Below are 24,430 nucleotides of genomic sequence, written 5' to 3'. Positions count from 1 at the left end.
GATATATCGTTCTTTATATATAAATGATCAGGATGAAGAGACGAGTTGAAATCCAGGTGACTGTCTGTCCGTCCGTGGGTAGAATGGGTGAAATCGGGTGGCAACCCCGCCCACTCCTCATGTAATGGAACTGTTAAAAACTACTAAAAGTGGGATAAATCAAGCACAAAACACACCAGAGACATTAAATTTTATCTCTGGGATGCTATGAAATGACTTTATAGGAACCGCGTTCAAAATTAGACAGTGGGTGTGGCACCGCCCACTTTTAGGTGGGACTCATATCTTGGGATCTGCTTCACCGATTTCAACCAAATTCGGTACATAATGTTATTCTCATATTTCTATGTTATAGTGCGAGATCTATTTGAAACCACGCCTATTTCCCATATAACACCATTTTCAATTCCATCTGATTCTTTCACTTTCCACTATGCATATCAAGCAACAATGATTATATCGGGGTAAAACTTTGCGTGAATAATACGTTTAAAGTATGCCACCTTGTGACCAAAAATTGTCTAAATCGAACCAAAACTGTTCAAGCCCCTAGGTACTGAATATGTGGACTCCAATGCCTATAGTTGACTTTTAAAATGTTCGGTAACACCCGAACTTAGAACTTCCTTACTTGTTTTTTTTTTTTTAATTTGGGTCAGTTTATTGTATAAGCTTTGACCGAAATTTCGCCATCCAAAGTAAATACCAACCAAAGAACGTATAATCTGTTCTCTGTGTAAATACTATAATGGTTTTACGGGATGTGAATAGCTTCCCTTAACATTTCGACCATTTTCGCTGGAAATTATATGATTTTACCGTAATTAAGGGATATCGTTTATTGACATATTCCGTTAAGGAACGAATGTATATCGTATGAGTGCTATAAATTTTAAATTTCATTTAACGCGAGTATCGTAAATAACGGAAAACGTATAAAAAGCTACTCTTAAAGCTATTCGTAAGTATGCCGCTAAGCTTTTCAAATTTTCTATAGTATGCATTTCTATTTATTTGATTAATTATTACAGTAGCTTACACAAAATAAATACTAATTTGAAATTCGTATACTAATTTCCAAAAGTAAAAGTTTCCTGGTATGGTATAGCTCGAAATATATAAATGTATACGCATAATTGCGTGTAAATATAAAAATATAATATATAATAATATGTAATATAATATAGAATTTCTTATAAAAAGTTCTTTCAAGTAAGTCCTCGAACCAATATGGACTTATGGAGCTCAACCTTGGAGTACTGTAAGCTCTTCAAAAAAATATATATTCGCGGTTGAAATATTTGTCTACTACAGGATGGTTAAAAAGTTTCTGCTCTCAGCAAGAAATAGCACTACTAGCTCTAAATGTTTTTTTTTCTCAAGTTAGTACATCTGTCGTGAGAACACAAAAGAACAATTGCTAGAAGTGTATAAGGAGTCCTCATCTTCAAAACGCACCGTTGAATTGTGGGCTGGTGAACAAAAAGAGTATTTTTCATCAAGACAATGCACCTGCTCACAAAGGTGTTTTAACAATGACAAAATTCTACAAATTAAACTACGCAAATTGTTGAGCATCCACCGTATTTATCAGATTTGGTTAACAGCGACTACTACCTAAACCTAAAACAAATCCTTCCTGGAAAACGTTTTTCGTCAAAAGAAGAAGCTATTACAGGCGTGGACGGGTAATTTGCAGAGCTTCCGAGAAAGTCATTATATGGATGGCATAAATTTATTGGAGGATCATTGGAATAAGTGTATTGAAATTAAGGGAGATTATATTCAATAAAAAAATATATTTCGTACCAAAAACAGTATTTTTTCATTTCGAGCGCAGAAACTGTCACAGAATTCAGGTTCCAGAACAATCCGTGAAATCCGATGCAATATTTTTCAGCACAAGAAAATAAAACGGGCTTTATGGTTTCCTACGAATACAATAACATTGTGCTAATTCCTTCTCGTGGTAATGGATGTATATCTGCTGCCAGTGCTTAAACTGTTTTAGATCCAACATCGACTTTGCTTATTACGTTTTTGAGGCCAAGTTAAGTGCTCGCACTGTATTCGATATCGCCGGGTGGCTCTAAAAAAAAGCCCAACTATGCCCCCACGGGCAGTTGCTTCCTGCTATCAATGTCAAGACAATAGAATTGAAATGAAATTAAAAACCATTTCCAACGGAAAATATAAACAAATTTTTTTTTAAATTTTTTTAACGCGGACATAATTATATTATATTATAACTTTTTTGAAATTATATCTCCGGAAAAGATTCCCAATTTACTGCTTGCAAAATAGCCATTACATTTTACTCTAATTTTATATAGTACTGTGGAGCGGAACTAATATTGTACATACATATGTAAGTATATGTATGTATGGTATATTGCGATAAAGTTATATTTCTCGTATAAATGCCAATTGACATTGTAGCTACTTATAATAATATAATAATCTATATTTTTATAATCGTCCGATCAAAGCAACTTTAACGAATTGTAGTTATTGTAATTTTTTATCGTTCGCAAAGTGCTACGGAGATTATATACTAATTATTGTTGAGATTGCGGTACTTCCATCTCAAGTTTATGATGCATGATTGATTTATAAAGTATGTATGTATATAGATATGTTTATATATCGTAAATAAATGGAGGTTCCCACAGCTACCATCATTGGATCGAAATCTAATATTAAATAATTATCGTTAATGGATTAATAAAACTAAAAAAAGGGTGTGAGAATTCTAAAGCACACTAGTTGAATTGCTAACCTCCTCTTTTTGTTCTTCGCCAAATATTAATGAGCTTCTTTGCATCTGAGGAAAGCGGCGCGAATACTGTTATTGTTGTCTGAATTCTATTGAGGTAGTAAATTATCAACATTTTACGTGCATGCGTCTACGTATGTATTTATATATGTATGTGGTTATCATTTGGCAGTATTTGAGTTTATTCATTAAACTGAGCTACGTTTGCACTTGTTTACATAAATATGTATGTATGTACGAGTGTGCACGCAAATAATTTACTATCAAATAAAATAATAGCAATTTAAATACTGTAAAAATTGTAAACATTGAAGCAAAATGAAAAAAAACATGACATTCTATTATATGAGAAAAGAAGAGAAACTGTTTTCATCGTAGTTGATAAGCTGTGCTGAGAGACTTTAAGTAGTGATGGCGAGAAATCAAGAGATTGGGTATATTTCTCAGCTGTTTCAAGAACAAATAAATAAATAAGGTTTTATTTTTTAACTGCCTTTTAAGTAACTCAAAACGGTTCGAGGTAGAACCATTGCTGCTTGTGAATACTTTTAAACATAAATACGAGTATGTAATAAATGAACAGTGGTATAGTGATTAGATTCACAAATTGAATCTTAGAATTAACATACCAAGTAGTTGCAGCGGCTTATACAAGTATACTGATCTTGAACACTTTGGGTGAGAGAGTTCAAGTGATTGACACTCATTTATCAGTTTTTTGTCGTCTTTAAGTATCTCAAAACGGACTTTGATTGAATCATTAACAAATACATATTACATTTTTGGTATAATGTAAAATTAATTTATTTTATTTTTTGAAAATGGTCTTCATGGTCTTGATTTTTTAATGATATCTTCAATTTGGAGCTCTTCTCACTATAGCAATTATTCAGCGTTGTAAACAGTTGATAGTTTCAGGAGCTAATTATTGAAAAAACATTTCGTACATGAACTGGATTTTGATCGTTCAGTTTGTATGACAACTGAAGGCTATAGTGGTCCGATATTGACAAATCAGCGGCTTCTTGGAGAGTAAAAAACGTGTGCAAAATTTCAGATGAATATCTTAAAAACTGAGGCACTAGTTCGCGTATATACAGACAGACGGACAACTTTCGTTGTGATTTACGTGAGTACTTGCCGTCGACGGCGCCCCAAACAATACAAGCTATTTGCAAGCATTTATTTGGAGACATTACACAGTGTGTAATGAGCACACTGACCACCTTGGTAGGGTTCGAGTTAAATACTTTCCGTTCTTCGGGTACGATTAAGAAATCTTATTTAGAAAACATTTTGATTAAAAAAAATACACTATTGTTTCTAATAAAGGGGCCACACGCAAACTAGTACTGATTTACAAAATGCTTATTCCAAACCAGTCATGAGCTAGTCTCAATTAATACAGAGGCTATACGTATGTACATACACGTATATTGCCACTGAACTCATATGCTGGAGAGACAGCACTTGTGGATTCAGTTCGCTTTTGTCAGTCCACTTGGCTAGTTGTGTGTGAAATATTACTATTATTTTAGAGTTCAAAAACTACGCGTAATTGCATTTTAACAGAATTATCTTTATAAATAAAAACTTTTCGGCAGCTGAAAACATTAGTCTTAAAGAGTGTTATGAAGTGAAAGTATACATATGTATATAAGTGTATAGTAAAACATCTTCAAGAATTTCGGAAAAATTTTAGAAGATATAAGTACAATAAAATGTCGCAAAATAATTCAATTGCTCATATCATGGCGGTAAATGGAGACGCGACAAAAATTCCAATTGACAAGGAGTCACCGTTAATATTTTTCGTGAATGGCAAAAAGGTGTGTGTCTATTCATACTTAAAACCTTAAAAAATACTAGTGAACAGGTCAATGAATGTGTAACGACAAAATTGTAGAGCAAAGAGCGAGAAGCAAGAAATGTATAAGGTGCTCGCTATGTGTTACACGTAGCCTATAAGAGAGGCGAATAACTATGGATTTCAAAGAGATATATTTGAAACGAAAGAAATCTGTTTTTAGAATCCCCTTTCAAAATAGGTTATAGTTCTTGCGACAAACAAAAAAAACTCACAATTATAATATCGTTACAAATTATAGTGTAGTAGTATTATGATGTCGTTATCTTTGAACTAGTTTTTACACTTTACATCAGCTTTTGCACAAGGCTCTTAAGAAAATAATAGAAACTTTGTTCTGCGTAACTGTAGGGTATTTCATTTGTGATAAGCATGATTTATTGACTGACATTTTATGCAGCAGTGAAATATAAATAAGTATGTACATATGTAGAATCATAAATATATATACATACACACATACGTACATATATAAGCTTGAGGTCTAAAATGTATGGACCTATAATCACAAAAAATAACAAATATGTACATACATACTACATGCATACATATGTATAGCCCCTATAAGAAAGTACTTAAGTACTTTGGTGCCCCTTTTTACTTTTGCTATAAACCAAGAAAATACTTTATTGATTGCCTCGAAAATAATCGTTTTAGTACGATATTCGGCTTAGCCAGAGAGATGCGTTATAGGCGAAAATGTTCACATTGAAAGTAAAGGTAGAAATACCTATGTAGTGTTACTTTTAGTTAATTATACCTCAGCTAGTTACTGATCGGGATTTTCTCACAGGGTTGTTTATGACTTCTTAATGTATCATGAACGTCTTTGTATATATTGTATGAACATATTGTAAAAGGTTATTAGTATTAAAATGTCAATATCTGAATGGCACTTGACGTTTCAATAATAATTATATAAACATCGTATTTTTATTAATGTAATTTGCAAGTAAAGCTGTTTTTTGGAGGTCTTTCATTACCTATAAACATCTGATCTGAAGTTGATAAAAATCATTTTAGATATATTTTCGCTAACAACTATCACTGAAATTTAGAAAACTCTATTGGCGTGTTTATTAACCATATTAACTGCCTTCAAAGGCAATCTCCTCTTTTCTAAAACACTGATGCCAAGGCTTTTTCCACCCTCCAACACTTTTGGCTTCTTCCTAGATTGTAGTTTTTTACTTCATCTATTTTAAACAAGAGGATACACTGTTATTAGAAAGAGATTCTTTCGGAATTTCATTGAGATTTCTTACATATTGACCAACAGATGCGGCATAAAGCCAACCGGAAAATATTTATATTAGGTATATGGGAGTTAAGGGATGTGTTGACCCGATTTTACCCATCTCTGGGCCAAGTGCATCCTGTTATAACAATATATTCTCCCCGAATTTCAATACCAGACTGAAGTCTACATATTTGGTGCCAGTTTTGGGCGTAAGTTGAAATATCTTGAGGGCATTATTTGTGCAAAGTTTTATTCTTCATTGATGTTTGATTTGTATTTGTAAAGTGAAGGAATCAGATGCAATTTAGAAGTTTTCTATACGGGATGTAGGTGTGGTTGTCATCCGATTTCGTCCATTTTCACCGTGTGTGATAAGAATATTTGGGAGTTTTTATTATCTGATTTTTTGATTATAACTTCTTGTCAGCAAGTTTGATTGATTTAGCTTCAGCGGTTTGGAAGATATATACATTAAACCATTCAGGAGGCGGGCCACACCCACTTTTAAACAATTTTTAGCACACAGCGACCCTGCGTTCGCTTGTACCAAATAACAGTTTTGTATCTTAACTTTGTGCTTAGTTATGATACTTTATAAGTTTTCGTAAAATGGCGTTTTTTGACGTGGCAGTGGTCCCATTACGTCCGTCTACAATACCGATCTTCCTTGGGTACACTAAAACATATGTAGCAAGTTTTATCAAGATTTCTAAATTTTTACTCAAATTATCACTTGTACGGACAGACAGCCACCCAGATCCCACCTCGTTTTGTCATCCTGATTATTTATAATTATATATATACACACGAAATATACTCTGTAGCAACATGTCGTGAGAGTATAACTAGAACTGTATTCGACAAAGGCGTTGCACAACAACTAACTAGTGGTTGAAACATCTCCACAGTTATACCTTTGGCGAACCTGGCGAAGTAGTCGGCATTGATATCAACCGCCTCAACAAATTTGCGGCAGGCACAAAGCGCTTTGCCTAATTTTGAGAGTATTTTTGTCAATAATTAGGATGATTATTTAGGTATCACAATATACCGGCGTTTACAGCTGTGCTTGTGGGATCCGTTTTGTTTTGGATCCACCTTTTAACCTAACCTAACCTAATCGGTATTAAGTAGATATCTGTGACACACACTTTGGCAGACAAATATTTTAGATCGTAAATTTAATTTTTCACCAAAATATAATATATTGTCCATTGTTTAGGTCGTTGATGCGACACCAGATCCAGAATGCACTCTACTGACATATCTGCGCGACAAACTGCGTTTATGTGGCACGAAATTGGGATGTGGCGAAGGTGGTTGTGGCGCTTGTACGGTTATGCTTTCGCGCGTTGATCGCGCCACCAACAGCATCAAACACTTGGCTGTTAACGCCTGTTTAATGCCAGTATGTGCGATGCATGGGTGCGCAGTAACCACCATAGAGGGGATCGGTAGCACACGCACCCGCCTCCACCCCGTACAAGAGCGTCTGGCTAAAGCCCATGGCAGTCAATGTGGCTTTTGTACACCAGGCATAGTAATGTCTATGTACGCACTACTTCGAAGCATGCCTCTGCCATCAATGAAGGATTTGGAAGTGGCGTTTCAAGGCAACCTATGCCGTTGTACCGGTTATCGTCCTATTTTGGAAGGATATAAGACTTTCACGAAAGAATTTAGCTGTGCCATGGGTGATAAGTGCTGCAAGTTAAATGGTAATAAAAGACAAAATGGCGAAAATGAAAACGAAAACGAAAAGTTATTTGAAAAAAGCGAATTTTTACCCTTCGATTCCAGTCAGGAACCCATTTTTCCACCAGAACTGCATTTAAATTCGCAATATGATGCGGAAAATCTTTTATTCAAAGGACCGCGTTCGACATGGTACCGTCCGGTGGAACTATTAGACTTACTGAAGCTGAAATCGGAGCACCCGCATGGCAAAATAATTGTTGGCAATACGGAAGTTGGTGTTGAAATGAAATTTAAGCAGTTCCTATACACCGTACACATCAATCCCATTAAGGTACCGGAATTGAATGAGATATGTGATTTAGAGGATAGCATTCTATTTGGTTCTGCTGTTACCTTAATGGACATTGATGAGTACTTACGCGAACGTATAGAGAAATTGCCGGAGCACGAAACACGTTTCTTCCGTTGTGCTGTAAAAATGTTACACTACTTCGCGGGCAAACAGATACGGAACGTGGCGTCACTCGGCGGAAATATTATGACTGGAAGTCCAATTTCCGACATGAACCCCATTTTGACTGCAGCATGCGCCAAGCTTAAAGTGTGCAGCTTAGTTGATGGGAAAGTACAAACTCGGGATGTACACATGGGTCCGGGCTTCTTTACTGGATATCGCAAGAATACAATTTTGCCACATGAAGTTTTGGTAGGCATATACTTTCCGAAGAGCTCAAAAGATCAACACTTTGTGGCATTTAAGCAAGCGCGCCGTAGAGATGATGACATTGCAATCGTGAATGCAGTTATAAATGTGACCTTCGAACCGAATGCCAATATAGTCAAACAAATTTATATGGCTTTCGGCGGTATGGCACCCATAACGATCATGGCACCGAAAACATCACAAATCATGGCAAAGCAGAAATGGAATCGGGTATTAGTTGAGCGTGTGACTGAAAGCTTATGTGCCGAATTGCCATTGGCCCCGTCTGCACCGGGTGGTATGATCGCCTATCGTCGTTCACTGGTAGTTAGCTTATTCTTCAAGGCATATTTGGCCATTAGTCAAGAATTAATTAAAGCCGGTACTATTGAAGATGATGCAATACCAGTGAGAGAACTGAGCGGTGCTAATACCTTCCATACACCGATTTTGCAGAGTGCCCAGCTCTTTGAGAGGGTATGTGCCGAACAATCAACATGTGATCCCATCGGTAGACCAAAGGTACACACCTCCGCGCTGAAACAGGCAACGGGTGAAGCAATTTACTGCGATGATATTCCGCGTCATGAAAATGAATTATATCTAGCGCTTGTACTTAGTACCAAAGCGCATGCAAAGATCATATCTATTGATGCTACCGAAGCGCTGAAACAGCACGGTGTACACGCATTCTTTTCCAGCAAAGATTTGAGTGAACACGAAAATAGAGTTGGTGCCGTGTTTCACGATGAGGAAGTCTTCGCTTCGGAAATAGTTTATTGCCAGGGGCAAGTAATCGGTGCCATTGTTGCGGATAGTCAAGTTTTAGCACAACGTGCGGCGCGTCTAGTGCATATCAAGTACGAGGAGCTAACCCCGATAATTGTAACAATTGAGCAGGCCATCGCACATAAATCCTATTTTCCCAATTATCCACAATATATTGAGAAGGGTGATATACAGAAAGCTTTTAAGGAGGCTAATCACTTTTATGAAGGTAGCTGTCGGATGGGTGGTCAGGAACATTTCTATTTGGAAACGCACGCTTGTGTGGCAACGCCGCGAGATAGTGATGAAATTGAACTATTTTGTTCGACCCAAAATCCCACGGAGATACAAAAACTAGTTGCTCATGTGTTATCTGTGCCATGGCATAGAGTGGTATGCCGATCTAAACGCTTGGGTGGCGGATTTGGCGGTAAAGAGTCGCGTTCATTTATCGTAGCACTTCCAGTTGCATTAGCCAGTTATAGGCTAAGAAGACCGGTACGCTGTATGCTTGATCGAGATGAAGATATGATGACAACGGGCACTAGACATCCATTTCTCTTCAAATACAAAATTGGTTTCACCAAGGAAGGCCTAATAACGGCATGCGACATTGAGTGCTTTACTAATGCCGGCTGCTCAATGGATCTCTCATTTAGTGTAAGTGTTCTCCACTACAATTTCACTACATTGCTAAAGCGACTATATATTTTCTCTAGGTTCTTGATCGTGCTATGAATCATTTCGAGAATTGTTATCGCATACCAAATGTTAAAGTTGGTGGTTGGGTTTGCAAAACGAATTTACCATCTAACACAGCGTTTAGAGGATTTGGTGGGCCTCAGGGCATGTTTGCGGCGGAACATATAGTACGTGATGTGGCGCGCATAGTTGACAAGGATTACTTGGATGTCATGCAGTTGAATTTTTATAAAACTGGTGATTACACACACTATAATCAAAAGTTGGAAAACTTCCCTATTGAAAAGTAAGTAGTCTCATTCGTAGTATTTACATTTGATATTTGAAATTAATTTCTTACTTTTATTAAAGATGTTTCAGAGATTGCTTAGATCTGTCGAAATTCTACGCGAAGCGTGCAGAAATTGAAGAATTTAATAAGAGCCATCGCTGGCGCAAACGCGGTATCTCCCTGGTGCCTACCAAATATGGTATTGCATTTGGTGCAATGCATCTCAATCAAGCCGGAGCGCTGGTAAATATATATGGCGATGGTTCGGTATTACTTTCGCATGGTGGCGTCGAGATCGGACAGGGTCTACACACCAAAATGATACAATGTTGCGCGCGAGCATTAGGCATACCAACGGAGCTAATTCATATTGCTGAAACCGCGACCGATAAGGTACCAAACACTTCACCAACGGCAGCTAGTGTAGGTTCAGATTTGAATGGTATGGCAGTATTGGATGCTTGTGAGAAGATAAATCAGCGACTGAATCCTATTAAGGAGGCCAATCCGAAAGCTACGTGGCAAGATTGGATCAGTAAAGCATATTTCGCTCGAATAGGTCTCTCAGCAAGTGGATTCTATAAAATGTTAGATGTTGGCGACGACCCAAAGACAAATCCAAATGCGCGTTGTTATAATTATTATACGAATGGTGTTGGTGTATCAACGGTTGAAATTGATTGCTTAACAGGTGATCATCAAGTGTTGAGCACAGACATCGTAATGGATATAGGTTCCAGCTTGAATCCAGCTATCGATATTGGACAAATTGAAGGTGCATTCATGCAAGGTTATGGCTTGTTTGTATTGGAAGAGCTCATTTATTCACCTCAAGGTGCTCTTTATTCGCGCGGACCTGGCATGTATAAACTTCCAGGATTTGCCGATATACCGGGCGAGTTTAATGTGAGCCTTTTAACTGGTGCGCCTAATCCTAGGGCTGTTTATTCCTCAAAGGTACTAACTGCTCACTTATTGTGCTCTTTAAATATACATATTAGTACAATACATATCTTATACAGGCCGTTGGGGAGCCACCATTATTTATAGGCAGCACTGTATTTTTTGCTATTAAGGAAGCAATATCAGCTGCACGCGCTGAAAGGCGGCTAAACGGCAACTTTGTACTGAATGCCCCAGCGACGGCTGCTCGTATACGAATGGCATGCCAAGACGAATTTACAGAATTGGTATAATTAAAATTACAATTTCGTCACTTATGGTTAATTAAATGTTTTTCTATTGTATTTTAAGATTGATCAACCGCCCCCTGATACCTACACACCTTGGAATGTGGTACCATAAACATGAAATCATGAGTTGAAGTCAAAATATATTATTTGTACACAAGTATTTACACTCCTGCAGGCATTTGACTATCAGTAGATTGATATACTGGGAATGTAATATAAGAGTATAAATTGGTGCTATCATATAATATGATGATAATATTAATAAAACATACACATGCAAATTATATGGTCAATACATTAAGATAAATTTTCGGGTTGAGAAATTATTAACTTATCTAACAATATTGTGATCAATACCAATATGGCTTATGACTAAAAAGAGAGTTTTTATAGTATCTATATGCTATAGTTATCCGATCTGATATAATCCATGCAAAATTTTGCCAATAAATGGGCAGCTTCTTGGAGAGAAAAGGACGTGTGCAAATTTTCAGATCAATGCAGAGAACGTATATCATAGAGAAGGTTCAATTGCGGACCAGCGTGTGAATTGTCAAAACCGGGATATTAAATTTAATTTCAGACAGGAGAAAAGAACTGCAAACTGGTCCATTCAAAATTTTCACTAAGAATATTATGCCAAGCATTTCCCTACGTCTAGATAGTGTAGGTAGATTAATAAGTTTTAAACGACTAGTGTATGGAGGTAGACTTACTCTAGAATCCCATCGGAAATGCGCTAAGGCGAAAAGTAAAAATTGTTTTTGAACAGACTCTAACTTGTCAGAATGGATTTGGTAGCTAGGGTTCCATACAACAGAGCCATATTCCAATATAGGTCTAACCAAAGTTGTATAAAGTGTTTTAGTAATATACGGATCTCTAAATTCTTTAGACCAAAGTTTAACAAAACTGAGGACAGCTTTTGCTTTCAAGACCATGGTATCAATATGAAGACTAAAATTAAGCTTAGGGTCCATATTAACTTCTAAATCAACATAGTTAAAAACTTGCTCTAGAATATGGTGTTTTATTACATAAGAAGAGTGGTGCTCAGATTTACGGGAAAAGCACATCATCTTACATTTATTGAGATTCAATGGCAAATCATTTCTATCACACCATGCAACCAAATTATTTAAGTCTGATTGCAACAGCCACCTTTCCTCAGTTGAAGTGTATGATTTAAAAAGCTTTACGTCGTCAGCGTATAATAAAATTTTTGAGAATTCTATTACTGAAGAGATATCGTTAATAAACAACAAGAAGAGAATCGGGTCAAGATGACTACCTTGCGAAACACGTGAAGAAACATTAATTGTATCTGAAGGTGTATCCTCAAATATCGCTCGTTGTGTTCTATTATAAAGATAGGAAGCTACCCATTGAAGAAATCTTGGCTGAAAGCCCAGTAGATCAAGTTTATGTATGATAATCGAGAGATTTACTTTATCGAAAGCTTTGCTAAAGTCTGTGTATAATCCATGCTGAGATGAGGAAATTAACGGAGAAATCGAAAAGGTTATATGGTCAGTGATAGAAGCTTCAAAAAGTTTAGGTATAACTGATAGTTTTGCGATAACTCTATAGTTTTCAATGTTGGATCTAAATCCACTTTTATGCAAAGGAATTATAAATGACTGTTTCCATATTGAAGGTATTACCGTGTTTAAGAGAGGAATTGAATATCCTTGTCAAAGGCAAGTAAATATATTTGGCACTATTTTTTAGGAAGCATGAAGGTGTCATGTCTGGGCCGTAACTAAAAGATGTTTTTAACTTATTTAAATTAAGTAGGACGTCTTCTTCAGAAATAATTGAAGCGTTAATTAAAGTATTCGAACACAGCACGTGCTGATAAGAAAAAGTTTTGGAAGAATTACTACAGTAGTTTGACTTGAAAAAAGTAAAGTGACTTAAAATCACAAATTTATATTTTTGATTTAAATTTCAGTTTTATGAAAATTTAATCATTTCAAATAAACCTTGACTAGCCTCAGCGGAAATTGGCTGACTACGGTATAAATGACAGGTGGCATTTAATACAATTAAAACTGCCCCACTTGTCAAAAACTCTCTGCTCTCAATTTCCCCTTCCTATGGTTTCAATTTCATAACTACCGAACATGGCTACCGCCAAATTAAATCAAGTGACAAGTATCAACAGTTTGTATAAATTTCTGTTACTTTTGGAAAAAATTTAATGTGCTTTAATTAGAACGAAAACCTTTTTCATCTATGATGCAAATATGTGAGTAATCTTTTAAAATAACTACAATAAAAATAATCTGTGGTAAGTAGATGCTGATTTTACTTAATACTATTTTCAATATCTGGTACTCAGTAGCCGTAGAAACAATTAGATAATCTAAGTACATATTTACATACTTGCATATCTGTATCAGATCAGACAGTCATATATATAATTTGTGCTATTGTTAGGTAAAAGATATTTCCACATTTATAAAACTTCCCGAACCTGATTGTTGTAATAATCAATAAATAAAACACAGAAGATCAACTGCAAAATATTATTTTGAATACCTATAAATGAAAAAAAACACCACTTTCTTTTCAAAATATTGGACTAGCGGTCGCCTTTATTTAAATTATGCTTACAAATTAAACTCACTAATTACGCTAAAATAACTTCAGCACTAGCCAAATATTCCAGCATACATACATTTAAAATATTAACAATTTATAAAGAACTTAAAATATACTCTAGGAACTTTCAGTCTTGTATAAACTAGTGCTAATTACTATAATAATTTTTGCACAACATTTGTGACTCATATTTAGTCAACTTCTTCGACTGTTGGTCCACCGAAATTACCACCGCCAAAACCACCAGATTGTTGACCGCAATTACCAGGTTGCGAACCAGCACCTCCGGCTTGCTGGTGCATTTTTGTCATAATTGGACTACATATTTTCGTTAGCTCCTCCAGCTTATACTCAAACTCCTCCTTTTCGGCAGTGGTATTGCCATCAAGCCATTTAATTGTCTCGTTACATTTCTCCAGTACTCGATCTTTATCTGATTGACTTAATTTACTTCCCGCTTCGTCAGCAGCTTGTTTCACACCAAACACATAACTTTCAAGTTGAATACGAGCAGCTATGCGTTGACGGTGTTTTTCATCTTCTTTGGCATATTTCTCAGCTTCATTTACCATACGATCGATGTCTGCTTGTGAAAGCCGTCCCTTATCGTTCTTTATAGTAATATTCTTAGCATTTCCGGTGCTCATCTCCTTTGCAGTCACATTCAAAATTCCATTAGCATCCAAATCGAATGTTACATCTACTTTGGGTACTCCTCGAGGAGCTGGTGGAATTCCAGTTAAATTGAATGTGCCCAGCAAATTGTTATCTTTGGTCATGGCACGTTCGCCCTCAAACACCTGAATGGTGACAGCTGGTTGGTTGTCTGCATATGTCGTAAAGGTTTTAGACTGTTTGCATGGAATACGACTGTTCCGCTCAATCAATTTGGTCATCACTCCACCAGCGGTCTCAATTCCAAGTGATAATGGTGCCACGTCAACCAAGAGGACATCTTGAATTGCACTGCTCTTATCACCACTCAGAATGGCTGCTTGAATTGCTGCACCATATGCTACCGCCTCGTCTGGATTGATAGAAAGATTTAAACTCTTTCCACCGAAGAATGTTTGTAGCAAGCTTTGCACTTTAGGAATACGAGTTGAACCACCAACAAGGACAATATCGTGGATTTGGCTTTTGTCCATTTTGGCATCGTTCAAAGCCTTTTCTACTGGATATAGTGTACTGCGGAACAAATCACCACACATTTCCTCAAACCGTGCTCGGCTTATTTTTGTGTAGAAATCTACTCCTTCGTATAGAGCATCAATCTCGATAGAGGCTTCTGTGCTGGACGACAGTGTACGTTTCGCACGTTCAGCCGCGGTCCTTAATCGTCGCAACGCTCGAGGGTTCGATCGCAAATCCTTTTTATATTTTCGTTTAAACTCTTCTGCAAAGTGGTTTACCAATCGATTGTCGAAGTCTTCTCCACCCAAGTGAGTATCGCCAGCCGTCGCACGCACTTCAAATAGCGATCCTTCGTCAATAGTTAAAATGGAAACATCGAAAGTACCACCGCCCAAATCAAATATGAGCACATTACGTTCGCCTTTAAGGTTTTTATCCAGACCATAAGCTAACGCCGCTGCTGTTGGTTCATTAATAATTCGGAGAACATTCAACCCTGCAATGGCACCAGCATCCTTGGTGGCTTGACGCTGCGAGTCGTTGAAGTAAGCCGGCACCGTGATAACGGCATCTCTTACAGATGTACCCAAATACGCCTCAGCAGTTTCTTTCATTTTTGTTAGCACCATCGAACTTATTTCTTCGGGAGCAAACTTTTTCTGTTCTCCTTTGAATTCAACACTTAACTTGGGCTTTCCACAATCGTTAACCACTGTAAAAGGCCAATGCTTTATGTCCTCCTGGATTTTAGTATCATCATACTTTCGTCCAATTAATCGCTTGGCATCAAACACTGTGTTCTTTGGGTTCATGGCAACTTGATTCTTCGCAGCGTCACCAATAAGTCGCTCCGAGTCTGTGAACGCCACATAGCTGGGTGTTGTGCGATTACCTTGATCGTTCGCTATGATTTCCACTTTTCCGTGTTGGAATACTCCTACACACGAGTATGTTGTTCCCAAATCTATTCCAATTGCAACCATTTTTATGGCTTTGTACTTTTTTAATAAATATTTTCAATTAAACTGAATTTAACTTTCAATATTCAATAATATTCTGAAATTGTTTCTTATGCACTTGGTAAAAAGTTGTTTTTAATCTCTTTTGTTTTGCTAAATGACTTTAGCTAAGTTTGTTATGTTTACTCGCTTTGACTTTTCAATTCAAACTATGCGGAGGAGAAATTTTCGGCCGCTATTTATATGAAATTGGTCGGAAAGAGAATTTTCGAGAACAGATTTCTTGACCTTTCTCGAAATGACTACCTGCTATCCGCTGTAAAAAAGGCAGACAGCTGACGATTGTGTGCAGTAATTGGGGAGAGAAATAAGAAACTGTTCTGAACAAAGTGGAGGAGATGCTCTTCTAACTTCAATCGAAAACGTTTATGCATATATATGTACAAATGTATATTTTGAGAAATGGGAGCGGAGAGTACCAATATATTAAAAGAGAAATAATGTTGTTTTTAAATTAAACAAGATTATATTTATCTTCTTCTAAACAAATATATAAAAAAACAAAAGTTCAATCCCATATTGTTAAATCTGAGAACTTAGAAGAATCGTCGCGAAAAGGCGCTTGATGTAAACGCATGTTCGTAGAGGGAGATGGTGTCTACTTTTATGAATGAAACGACTTAGCTTATTGCATGTGCGCCAGCGTTCATGAATGAAAATGTTGTGTGATTTACTACAAATTTAGGATTTGTCAATTGTGACATACTTACATTTATTCGCTAATATATTTGTATGCATAACTTATTTTGCAAGGTCATACGAATATTTTTACATACATACTTACATATAGAGCAGTGCGCGCACATATATTTATTGATAAGTGATAATATTAAAAATTCTATTCCTCCACGTGTACATACCAGAGAATGTAAATGAACTCCATATTGATGTACATAAGTATCTATCATATTTTAATAAGTTTTCATCACAAAAAAAACAGTGAATCAAAACTGCGGACTTACTGTATTTACAAAACCCCATAAATCCACACATATTGAGGAGCACTAGAAATTTAACTCTACTACAAATGTATTTATATGCAACTTTCAACTAGTAGCATTTGCAATCCCAGGTAGCGGGAACACAATAAGCAGTATGTATACTTTTCATACAATAAGACAGTAGTTAAAATACAGACAAATAGTTGATTCTTAATGTAGTAAGAACACTGGTTTGGGTTTCAAATTTTAATATATATAGTGGAATAGGTCTATAAATGTTCGGAAAATTTGAGCTGTAACTACACATTCGTCAGGATTGAAGCTAGATAGCAATGCTTTCCTGGCTTTGCATGTTTCGGATCATTTTTTTGATGCAGAAATCCACATTCTATTTGATATACTCACTCATTATATTATGGGATTACCACAACAACATTTGTTTCAATTTGTTCGGACTCCAACACTTCTTAGAAAGAATAGGTAGTTTTGTGGAATTCTAACTTTGAAATTTGATAAAAAACTAAAATAGTGTTTTCAAGAAAAGCTAGATCTAAATTAGAGAATACTTTTATATTAAAGGACCAACAATTTTCCAAAACTTAATCTAAAAAACTTAGCAAAGTCAATTGTTACGTTAAGAAATTTTATAGATTGCGAACTTTCACATAGCATTACGTTTAAGTAGTAAATGTAATATTAGTAAATTGAAGACATTATGTACATATTTTCAATTAAGAATCATAATTTGTTAATATTTCATTTTTAATATTTCAAGACATAACAATTCGACAATTACTAGAAGAAATTTCATTCCAAGAGAAATATTTAATTGATAAATTTAATTCCTACAACAATTTTATGAGAGTATTACTCATACTCTCCTTATCAACTGTCAGATACAAATTTAAATTAAATAGGTCGACTATTATATATAAACTTTTGAGATTGCAACCAATTTGTGGTAGTCTCTCGAACTCTCAGATAGATTGTAAACAAACATGTAAGTGATTTTAATTTTTGAACTATTTGTATACGGCATAATTACTTTGCAGTTATAGACAGTGTCAATAAAACCTTAAGAACTAGTGTTTTCTAGATTCCTACTGGCAACATATTTTACGTCTCTTTGTTGTTTTTCCTATATAATCAAGAGTTATATTTCCGACAATTCTCTCTTCGAAAGATTTTATGTAAGTAGCGGTCGAAAAATTCTCCTCCGCATAGTTCCACCAGAGAACGTAAATAGACTTCTTCTAAATTCTCTGGTTTCACCTTGCTGAGAACAGTTTCTTATTTCTCTCCCCAATTACTGCACACAATCGTCAGCTGTCTGCCTTTTTTACAGCGGATAGCACGTAGTCATTTCGAGAAAGGTCAAGAAATCTGTTCTCGAAAATTCTCTTTCCGACCAATTTCATATAAATAGCGGCCGAAAATTTCTCCTCCGCATAGTTTGAATTGAAAAATCAAAACGAATAAACATAACAAAGTTAGCTAAAGTTATTTAGCAAAACAAAAGAGATTAAGAACAACTTTTTACCAAGAGCATAAGAAACAATTTCAGAATATTAGTGAATATTGAAAGTTTAATTCAGTTTAATTGAAAATAATTTATTAAAAAAGTACAAAGCCATAAAAATGGTTGCAATTGGAATAGATTTGGGAACAACATACTCGTGTGTAGGAGTATTCCAACACGGAAAAGTGGAAATCATAGCGAACGATCAAGGTAATCGCACAACACCCAGCTATGTGGCGTTCACAGACTCGGAGCGACTTATTGGTGACGCTGCGAAGAATCAAGTTGCCATGAACCCAAAGAACACAATGTTTGATGCCAAGCGATTAATTGGACGAAAGTTTGATGATACTAAAATCCAGGAGGACATAAAGCATTGGCCTTTTACAGTGGTTAACGATCGTGGAAAGCCTAAGTTAAGTGTTGAATTCAAAGGAGAACAGAAAAAGTTTGCTCCCGAAGAAATAAGTTCGATGGTGCTAACAAAAATGAAAGAAACTGCTGAGGCGTATTTGGGTACATCTGTAAGAGATGCCGTTATCACAGTGCCGGCTTACTTCAACGACTCGCAGCGTCAAGCCACCAAGGATGCTGGTGCCATTGCAGGGTTGAATGTTCTCCGAATTATTAATGAACCAACAGCAGCGGCGTTAGCTTATGGTCTGGATAAAAACCTTAAAGGCGAACGCAATGTGCTCATATTTGATTTGGGCGGTGGTACTTTCGATGTTTCCATTTTAACTATTGACGAAGGATCGCTATTTGAAGTGCGTGCGACGGCTGGCGATACTCACTTAGGTGGAGAAGACTTCGACAATCGATTGGTAAGCCACTTTGCAGAAGAGTTTAAAAGAAAATATAAAAAGGATTTGCGATCGAATCCTCGAGCTGAACGTGCGAAACGTACACTGTCGTCCAGCACAGAAGCCTCTATCGAGATTGATGCTCTATACGAAGGAGTAGATTTCTACACAAAAATAAGCCGAGCACGGTTTGAGGAAATGTGTGGTGATTTGTTCCGCAGTACACTAGATCCAGTAGAAAAGGCTTTGAACGATGCCAAAATGGACAAAAGCCAAATCCACGATATTGTCCTTGTTGGTGGTTCAACTCGTATTCCTAAAGTGCAAAGCTTGCTACAAACATTCTTCGGTGGAAAGAGTTTAAATCTTTCTATCAATCCAGACGAGGCGGTAGCATATGGTGCAGCAATTCAAGCAGCCATTCTGAGTGGTGATAAGAGCAGTGCAATTCAAGATGTCCTCTTGGTTGACGTGGCACCATTATCACTTGGAATTGAGACCGCTGGTGGAATGATGACCAAATTGATTGAGCGGAACAGTCGTATTCCATGCAAACAGTCTAAAACCTTTACGACATATGCAGACAACCAACCAGCTGTCACCATTTAGGTGTTTGAGGGCGAACGTGCCATGACCAAAGACAACAACTTGTTGGGCACATTCAATTTAACTGGAATTCCACCAGCTCCTCGAGGAGTACCCAAAGTAGATGTAACATTCGATTTGGATGCTAATGGAATTTTGAATGTGACTGCAAAGGAGATGAGCACCGGAAATGCTAAGAATATTACTATAAAGAACGATAAGGGACGGCTTTCACAAGCAGACATCGATCGTATGGTAAATGAAGCTGAGAAATATGCCGAAGAAGATGAAAAACACCGTCAACGCATAGCTGCTCGTAATCAACTTGAAAGTTATGTGTTTGGTGTGAAACAAGCTGCTGACGAAGCGGGAAGTAAATTAAGTCAATCAGATAAAGATCGAGTACTGGAGAAATGTAACGAGACAATTAAATGGCTTGATGGCAATACCACTGCCGAAAAGGAGGAGTTTGAGTATAAGCTGGAGGAGCTAACGAAAATATGTAGTCCAATTATGACAAAAATGCACCAGCAAACAGGGGGTGCTGGTTCGCAACCTGGTAATTGCGGTCAACAATCTGGTGGTTTTGGCGGTGGTAATTTTGGTGGACCAACAGTCGAAGAAGTTGACTAAATTCCAGTTTACATCATTCTATTCATGTAAATGCCAAAGAAAATGTACCTTTAATATTAGCTTGTAAATATATATATAGAATCTGTTTTAATTTATTTATTTTTCTCAATTATGTGAAAGTTGTATGAAAATGTTGTTATTTGACGTAGTAATTTATTTATACAATTGAATAAAGCGAACACTTACAAAAAATTTTGTAAATCTAAAATTTGGTTTTTAATTTCATCGACATGTTCGATAACACCACATGCTTACGTCAATCGAAATCTAGAACTCTCCCATCTGTAAAGAGAAAAGTTACATTATAAGAAAAGTACTAGTTACATATATATTTCTTTAATTGTTGTTTAATTTACATTTTACTTACAATTGTAAATAGAAAACATTGTCATAACATTGATGTCGACCGCGACATACTAAATATATGTCCGCATGCAACGGGTATCCGCATAATACTAACCACTTCCTTGCATGCTTTCTGAGTCTAGCGTTAGATGACTTCGATGACATTTAACCTAAACCTTACCACCCAACCGGGGATTAGATAACCAATACAACAACAACAGCATGAAACATTTTCTTGTTTCTTCAGTAAAAAAGATGTACTCTATTTTGGTCATAACGTGAATGATTTATTTGAAGAAATTGGTATCCTTATCATACAACTTAATGGCTCAATAAAAGTCTAAAAGCTGTTTTAATACACAATGGGAACAAATTTGCATACATATATTTCTTTGACTCTCTGAGTATGTTGGTATTGCGGAAGGGCGGAATCGGACCGTTTTCACGGACATAAATTTTGTTTTGACCTTGTCCGCTAATAGATTTAAAGTGGTATACTTGTATATCTGACAAACCACTAAAGCTAAATATACCAAACTTGCTGAGAACAAGCCTTTTTAGCATCTTCTCACAATGTGTGAAAATTCATGAAATCGTTTGTTAACTGCGTCCGCTCTGCATAACATATGACTGTTATGTTGAAAACTACTAAAATTGAGATAACGCATTAAATAAAAACCAGAAACATTAAATTTCCCACTTGAAATGGGACGGAAAAGCTACATAAGATTCAGTCTAAAAATTGATTGGGCACCGTCCACATATCTCAATATCAACCAAATTTGGTGTTAATATTCTTGTGTTACCGTGTGAAAACGGGAAAACACAAATTTATATTCCATCTGTATTTTTCATTTTAGAGTACATAAATCAAGCACCAAAGAAATTATGGGAAAAAAACTCCTCGCAAATAGCGTTTTTAAGTCCAAATTTGTCGAAATCGAAACATAAATTATATGTGGACCCTTATACTTAATGTATCAGTCTTTTAGAAATATTAATGAAATTAAGAGAGTCCTATATCAAATATTATTAAAATCGGCTCCATAGTTTCCCTAACCGCCATATAATTAATATTAAAATTTTCGAACTTTCGATTGAAGTTGAGATAGCGTTCTTCTACGATAATTGTGTCCTTATGACAAAAATGGCTATGATCGGGTCAATACTTTGCTAGCCCCCATATACCTACTGTAGTGATTTTCGACTTTGTAGTTGACTTGACAATATGTGTGATATTTTAATAGAACTAAAAGTTTTCTTAACCATTTGCACTAGAAAAAAGTAAGTGTAAGTCCAAATCCCCAATATAACGGTATCTTCACCTTCAGTTACTTTTCCCTTAAATACCCAATATTTTAAATTTTGCCTCTTCGGTTAAGTTTATATCTCACATATCTCAACAGAAGATATTGCAATTAAATTAAGAGAGACTATGTTATAATAATAATCAGTCATTTCATTCGGTAATACAAATTATGGATAACAGTATGTACCTTCGCACAATACTAATACGAGAATAATGAATATTACTGTGTTATCTAGATTGATTTAGATATAAATATTTATGCTTTATACTTATGTTAGATATCAAATATGATTGTAATCCATTCACGAATAATGAATATCGAATTCTTTCAAAACATTTTTATACTCTTGCAAATACTACAAAGTAAAATATTTTGTTCACCTACCGGTTGTTTGTATCACCTAAAACTAATCGAGATAGATATAAGGTTATATACCATCCGGAAAACCGGGGGTAACTTGAGTAAAAATTTAGATATCTTGATGAAACTTGGTGCATATATTTTTGGGCACCATAAGAATGTTCGTATTGCAGATTTGCGTATTCGGACCATTGCCACGAAAATCTATAAAGTTCAATAACTAATATCCACAATAAGATAATATAAAAGGTTGTTATTTAATACAACGGATCGCATTAAGAAGAGGCTTTTGCGGTTAAAAACTTTTGAAAAAGTAGGCTTATCCCCGTCCTCCAATAGATTTAATAATCTTATCTCCTTAACCACTAAAGCTATAATAACCAAATTTTCTCAGAACAAATCTTTTTGATATTGCTATTGATCGCGCGAAAATGAATAAAATCGGATTATATCCCTGCCCATCACCCATATAACGGTTTTTTATTAAAAATTACTAAAAGTGCGATACATCAATAAATAAATGCGCCAGGGACATTAAATTTTACGCCCAAGAAGGTACGAGAGGGTGTTTTGGACCCGGTGTCAAAGTTTGACGATGGACGTGGCATCGCCCACATTTAGGTAAAATCACATATCTCAGGACCTACTGCATCAATTTTAACCAAATTATGTACATAACACTGTCCTGTCCCATATAACAGAATTTTAAATTTCACTTTTTAGTATACAAGTCCAGCACCAGTGATTGGGATAAAATTTTGTACAAATAGTGCCTCTAAAGTCTGTCACCTTATAACCAAAAATTGTCAAAATCGTACTGCAACTGTTCAAGCCTCCAGATACCGAATATGTGGACCACAGATCCTATTGCTTACTTCTTACCGAAAATATTGATCAATGTATGAGATATATTATATTATAGAAGTTCGAAACAATTCCTCTCCTGATAATAGTATTCCCAATGTCATTAATGGATTGAATCGGGTCAATACTTCTCTTAGATTTTCGAATATTCAGGTGACTTTATACTGCATATAACGGTCAATAAGTGAGTTATCTTACTGAAATTGCGAGAGCGTGTTTTACCAATAATAGTATATCTTTGGACAAAATATGGATAAAATCGGGTGAAAACCTGCGCTAGCCGGTTAACTTTACTCTGCATGTACATTTTTCATTAAATAAATTAAATAAAAATAGTTTTAAATTGAAAAAAAATTAAATGTTTATAAACATGTTCTTTTTATTTAAAAATAACGTTAAAATACCACTTATATCTCATTGGAAAACTGAGAAAAAATCGTAAACAATGGCTAGTTACTTTTATAATGAAATAGTTTTCTTCGTATACGCAAGTGTTTAAAGGTACTTTTTTCGAGCGTTGAAATTTTGAAAATTCATAATTCCAAACTTTTTTATATTTATTGTAGTCGAAATAAAAAACATGTCTAATATTTTGCTTCCAAGAATACAAAAAAATGTTTTGTAAGAAAAAAATGTTTAATGTAAATTTTCGATGGAATGACCCATATATAAAATAGCTTGAAAATATATTCTCGAGTATACTTCAGCGATGATAAAAGTTAGTGCAATCAGGCCAGGGTTTTTTTGCCCCCAATATACCCTAAATAGTGATTTCCGACTTTCCAGCTGACTTTAAACCGTTTAGGTTGGTCAAAATGAGTGATATTTTAATGAAGTTAAGCGGAAAAGCTTTTTAGACCTTGGCGCAAACTTTATGTCCCTAATACGAGTATAATCAATTTCGATCTTCGGATTAATTTTCTGCACATCAACTTATCAATTCAATATATTAAATTTAGCTTTTTTAGTTGAGATTATGTCAGCTACATCTCATTTGACGACTATTTTAATATAACTTTTGCTGACCAGAAGATAAATATATAGTTGTAAAACTAAGTGAGTTTGTGATCTGTAATGCAATTTAATAATATA

General features: G+C 35.6%; 4 protein-coding genes across 4 annotated transcripts in view; 3 read left to right on the top strand and 1 right to left on the bottom strand.

The window, feature by feature from the left end:
• The first annotated feature begins 4,253 nt into the window (after nt 1-4,253).
• Nucleotides 4,254-11,502, top strand: ry (xanthine dehydrogenase rosy). Its single transcript, XM_014237573.3, has 6 exons — nt 4,254-4,605; nt 7,106-9,712; nt 9,772-10,040; nt 10,106-10,982; nt 11,048-11,215; nt 11,280-11,502. The coding sequence occupies exons 1-6, from the start codon at nt 4,498-4,500 to the stop codon at nt 11,328-11,330; spliced, it is 4,080 nt and encodes a 1,359-aa protein (XP_014093048.2). The 5' UTR covers nt 4,254-4,497; the 3' UTR covers nt 11,331-11,502.
• A 627-nt stretch (nt 11,503-12,129) lies between these two features.
• LOC106619470 (solute carrier family 46 member 2) overlaps nt 12,130-24,430 on the top strand; it is a 50,183-nt gene continuing 37,882 nt past the window's right edge. The window contains exon 1 of the mRNA XM_070105925.1: nt 12,130-13,469. Within this exon, the coding sequence (XP_069962026.1) occupies nt 13,457-13,469 (13 nt within the window). The 5' untranslated portion in view covers nt 12,130-13,456. The remainder of the gene's footprint in view (nt 13,470-24,430) is intronic.
• Nucleotides 13,786-16,133, bottom strand: LOC118680639 (heat shock protein 68-like). The gene has a single exon (XM_070105924.1). It carries the CDS (start codon nt 15,940-15,942, stop codon nt 14,017-14,019), a length of 1,926 nt encoding a protein of 641 aa, XP_069962025.1. The 5' UTR covers nt 15,943-16,133; the 3' UTR covers nt 13,786-14,016.
• Nucleotides 18,366-20,667, top strand: LOC106626198 (heat shock protein 68). The gene is given in 1 exon segment (XM_014246010.3): nt 18,366-20,667. A coding segment is annotated over 1 exon segment (1,902 nt). The 5' UTR covers nt 18,366-18,557; the 3' UTR covers nt 20,460-20,667.

The sequence above is a fragment of the Bactrocera oleae genome, chromosome 2 (assembly GCF_042242935.1).
Source record: "Bactrocera oleae isolate idBacOlea1 chromosome 2, idBacOlea1, whole genome shotgun sequence".
NCBI lineage: Eukaryota > Metazoa > Arthropoda > Insecta > Diptera > Tephritidae > Bactrocera > Bactrocera oleae.
Note: the sequence above shows the minus strand (reverse complement) of the source record. Positions and strands in the feature narration are given on the sequence as shown.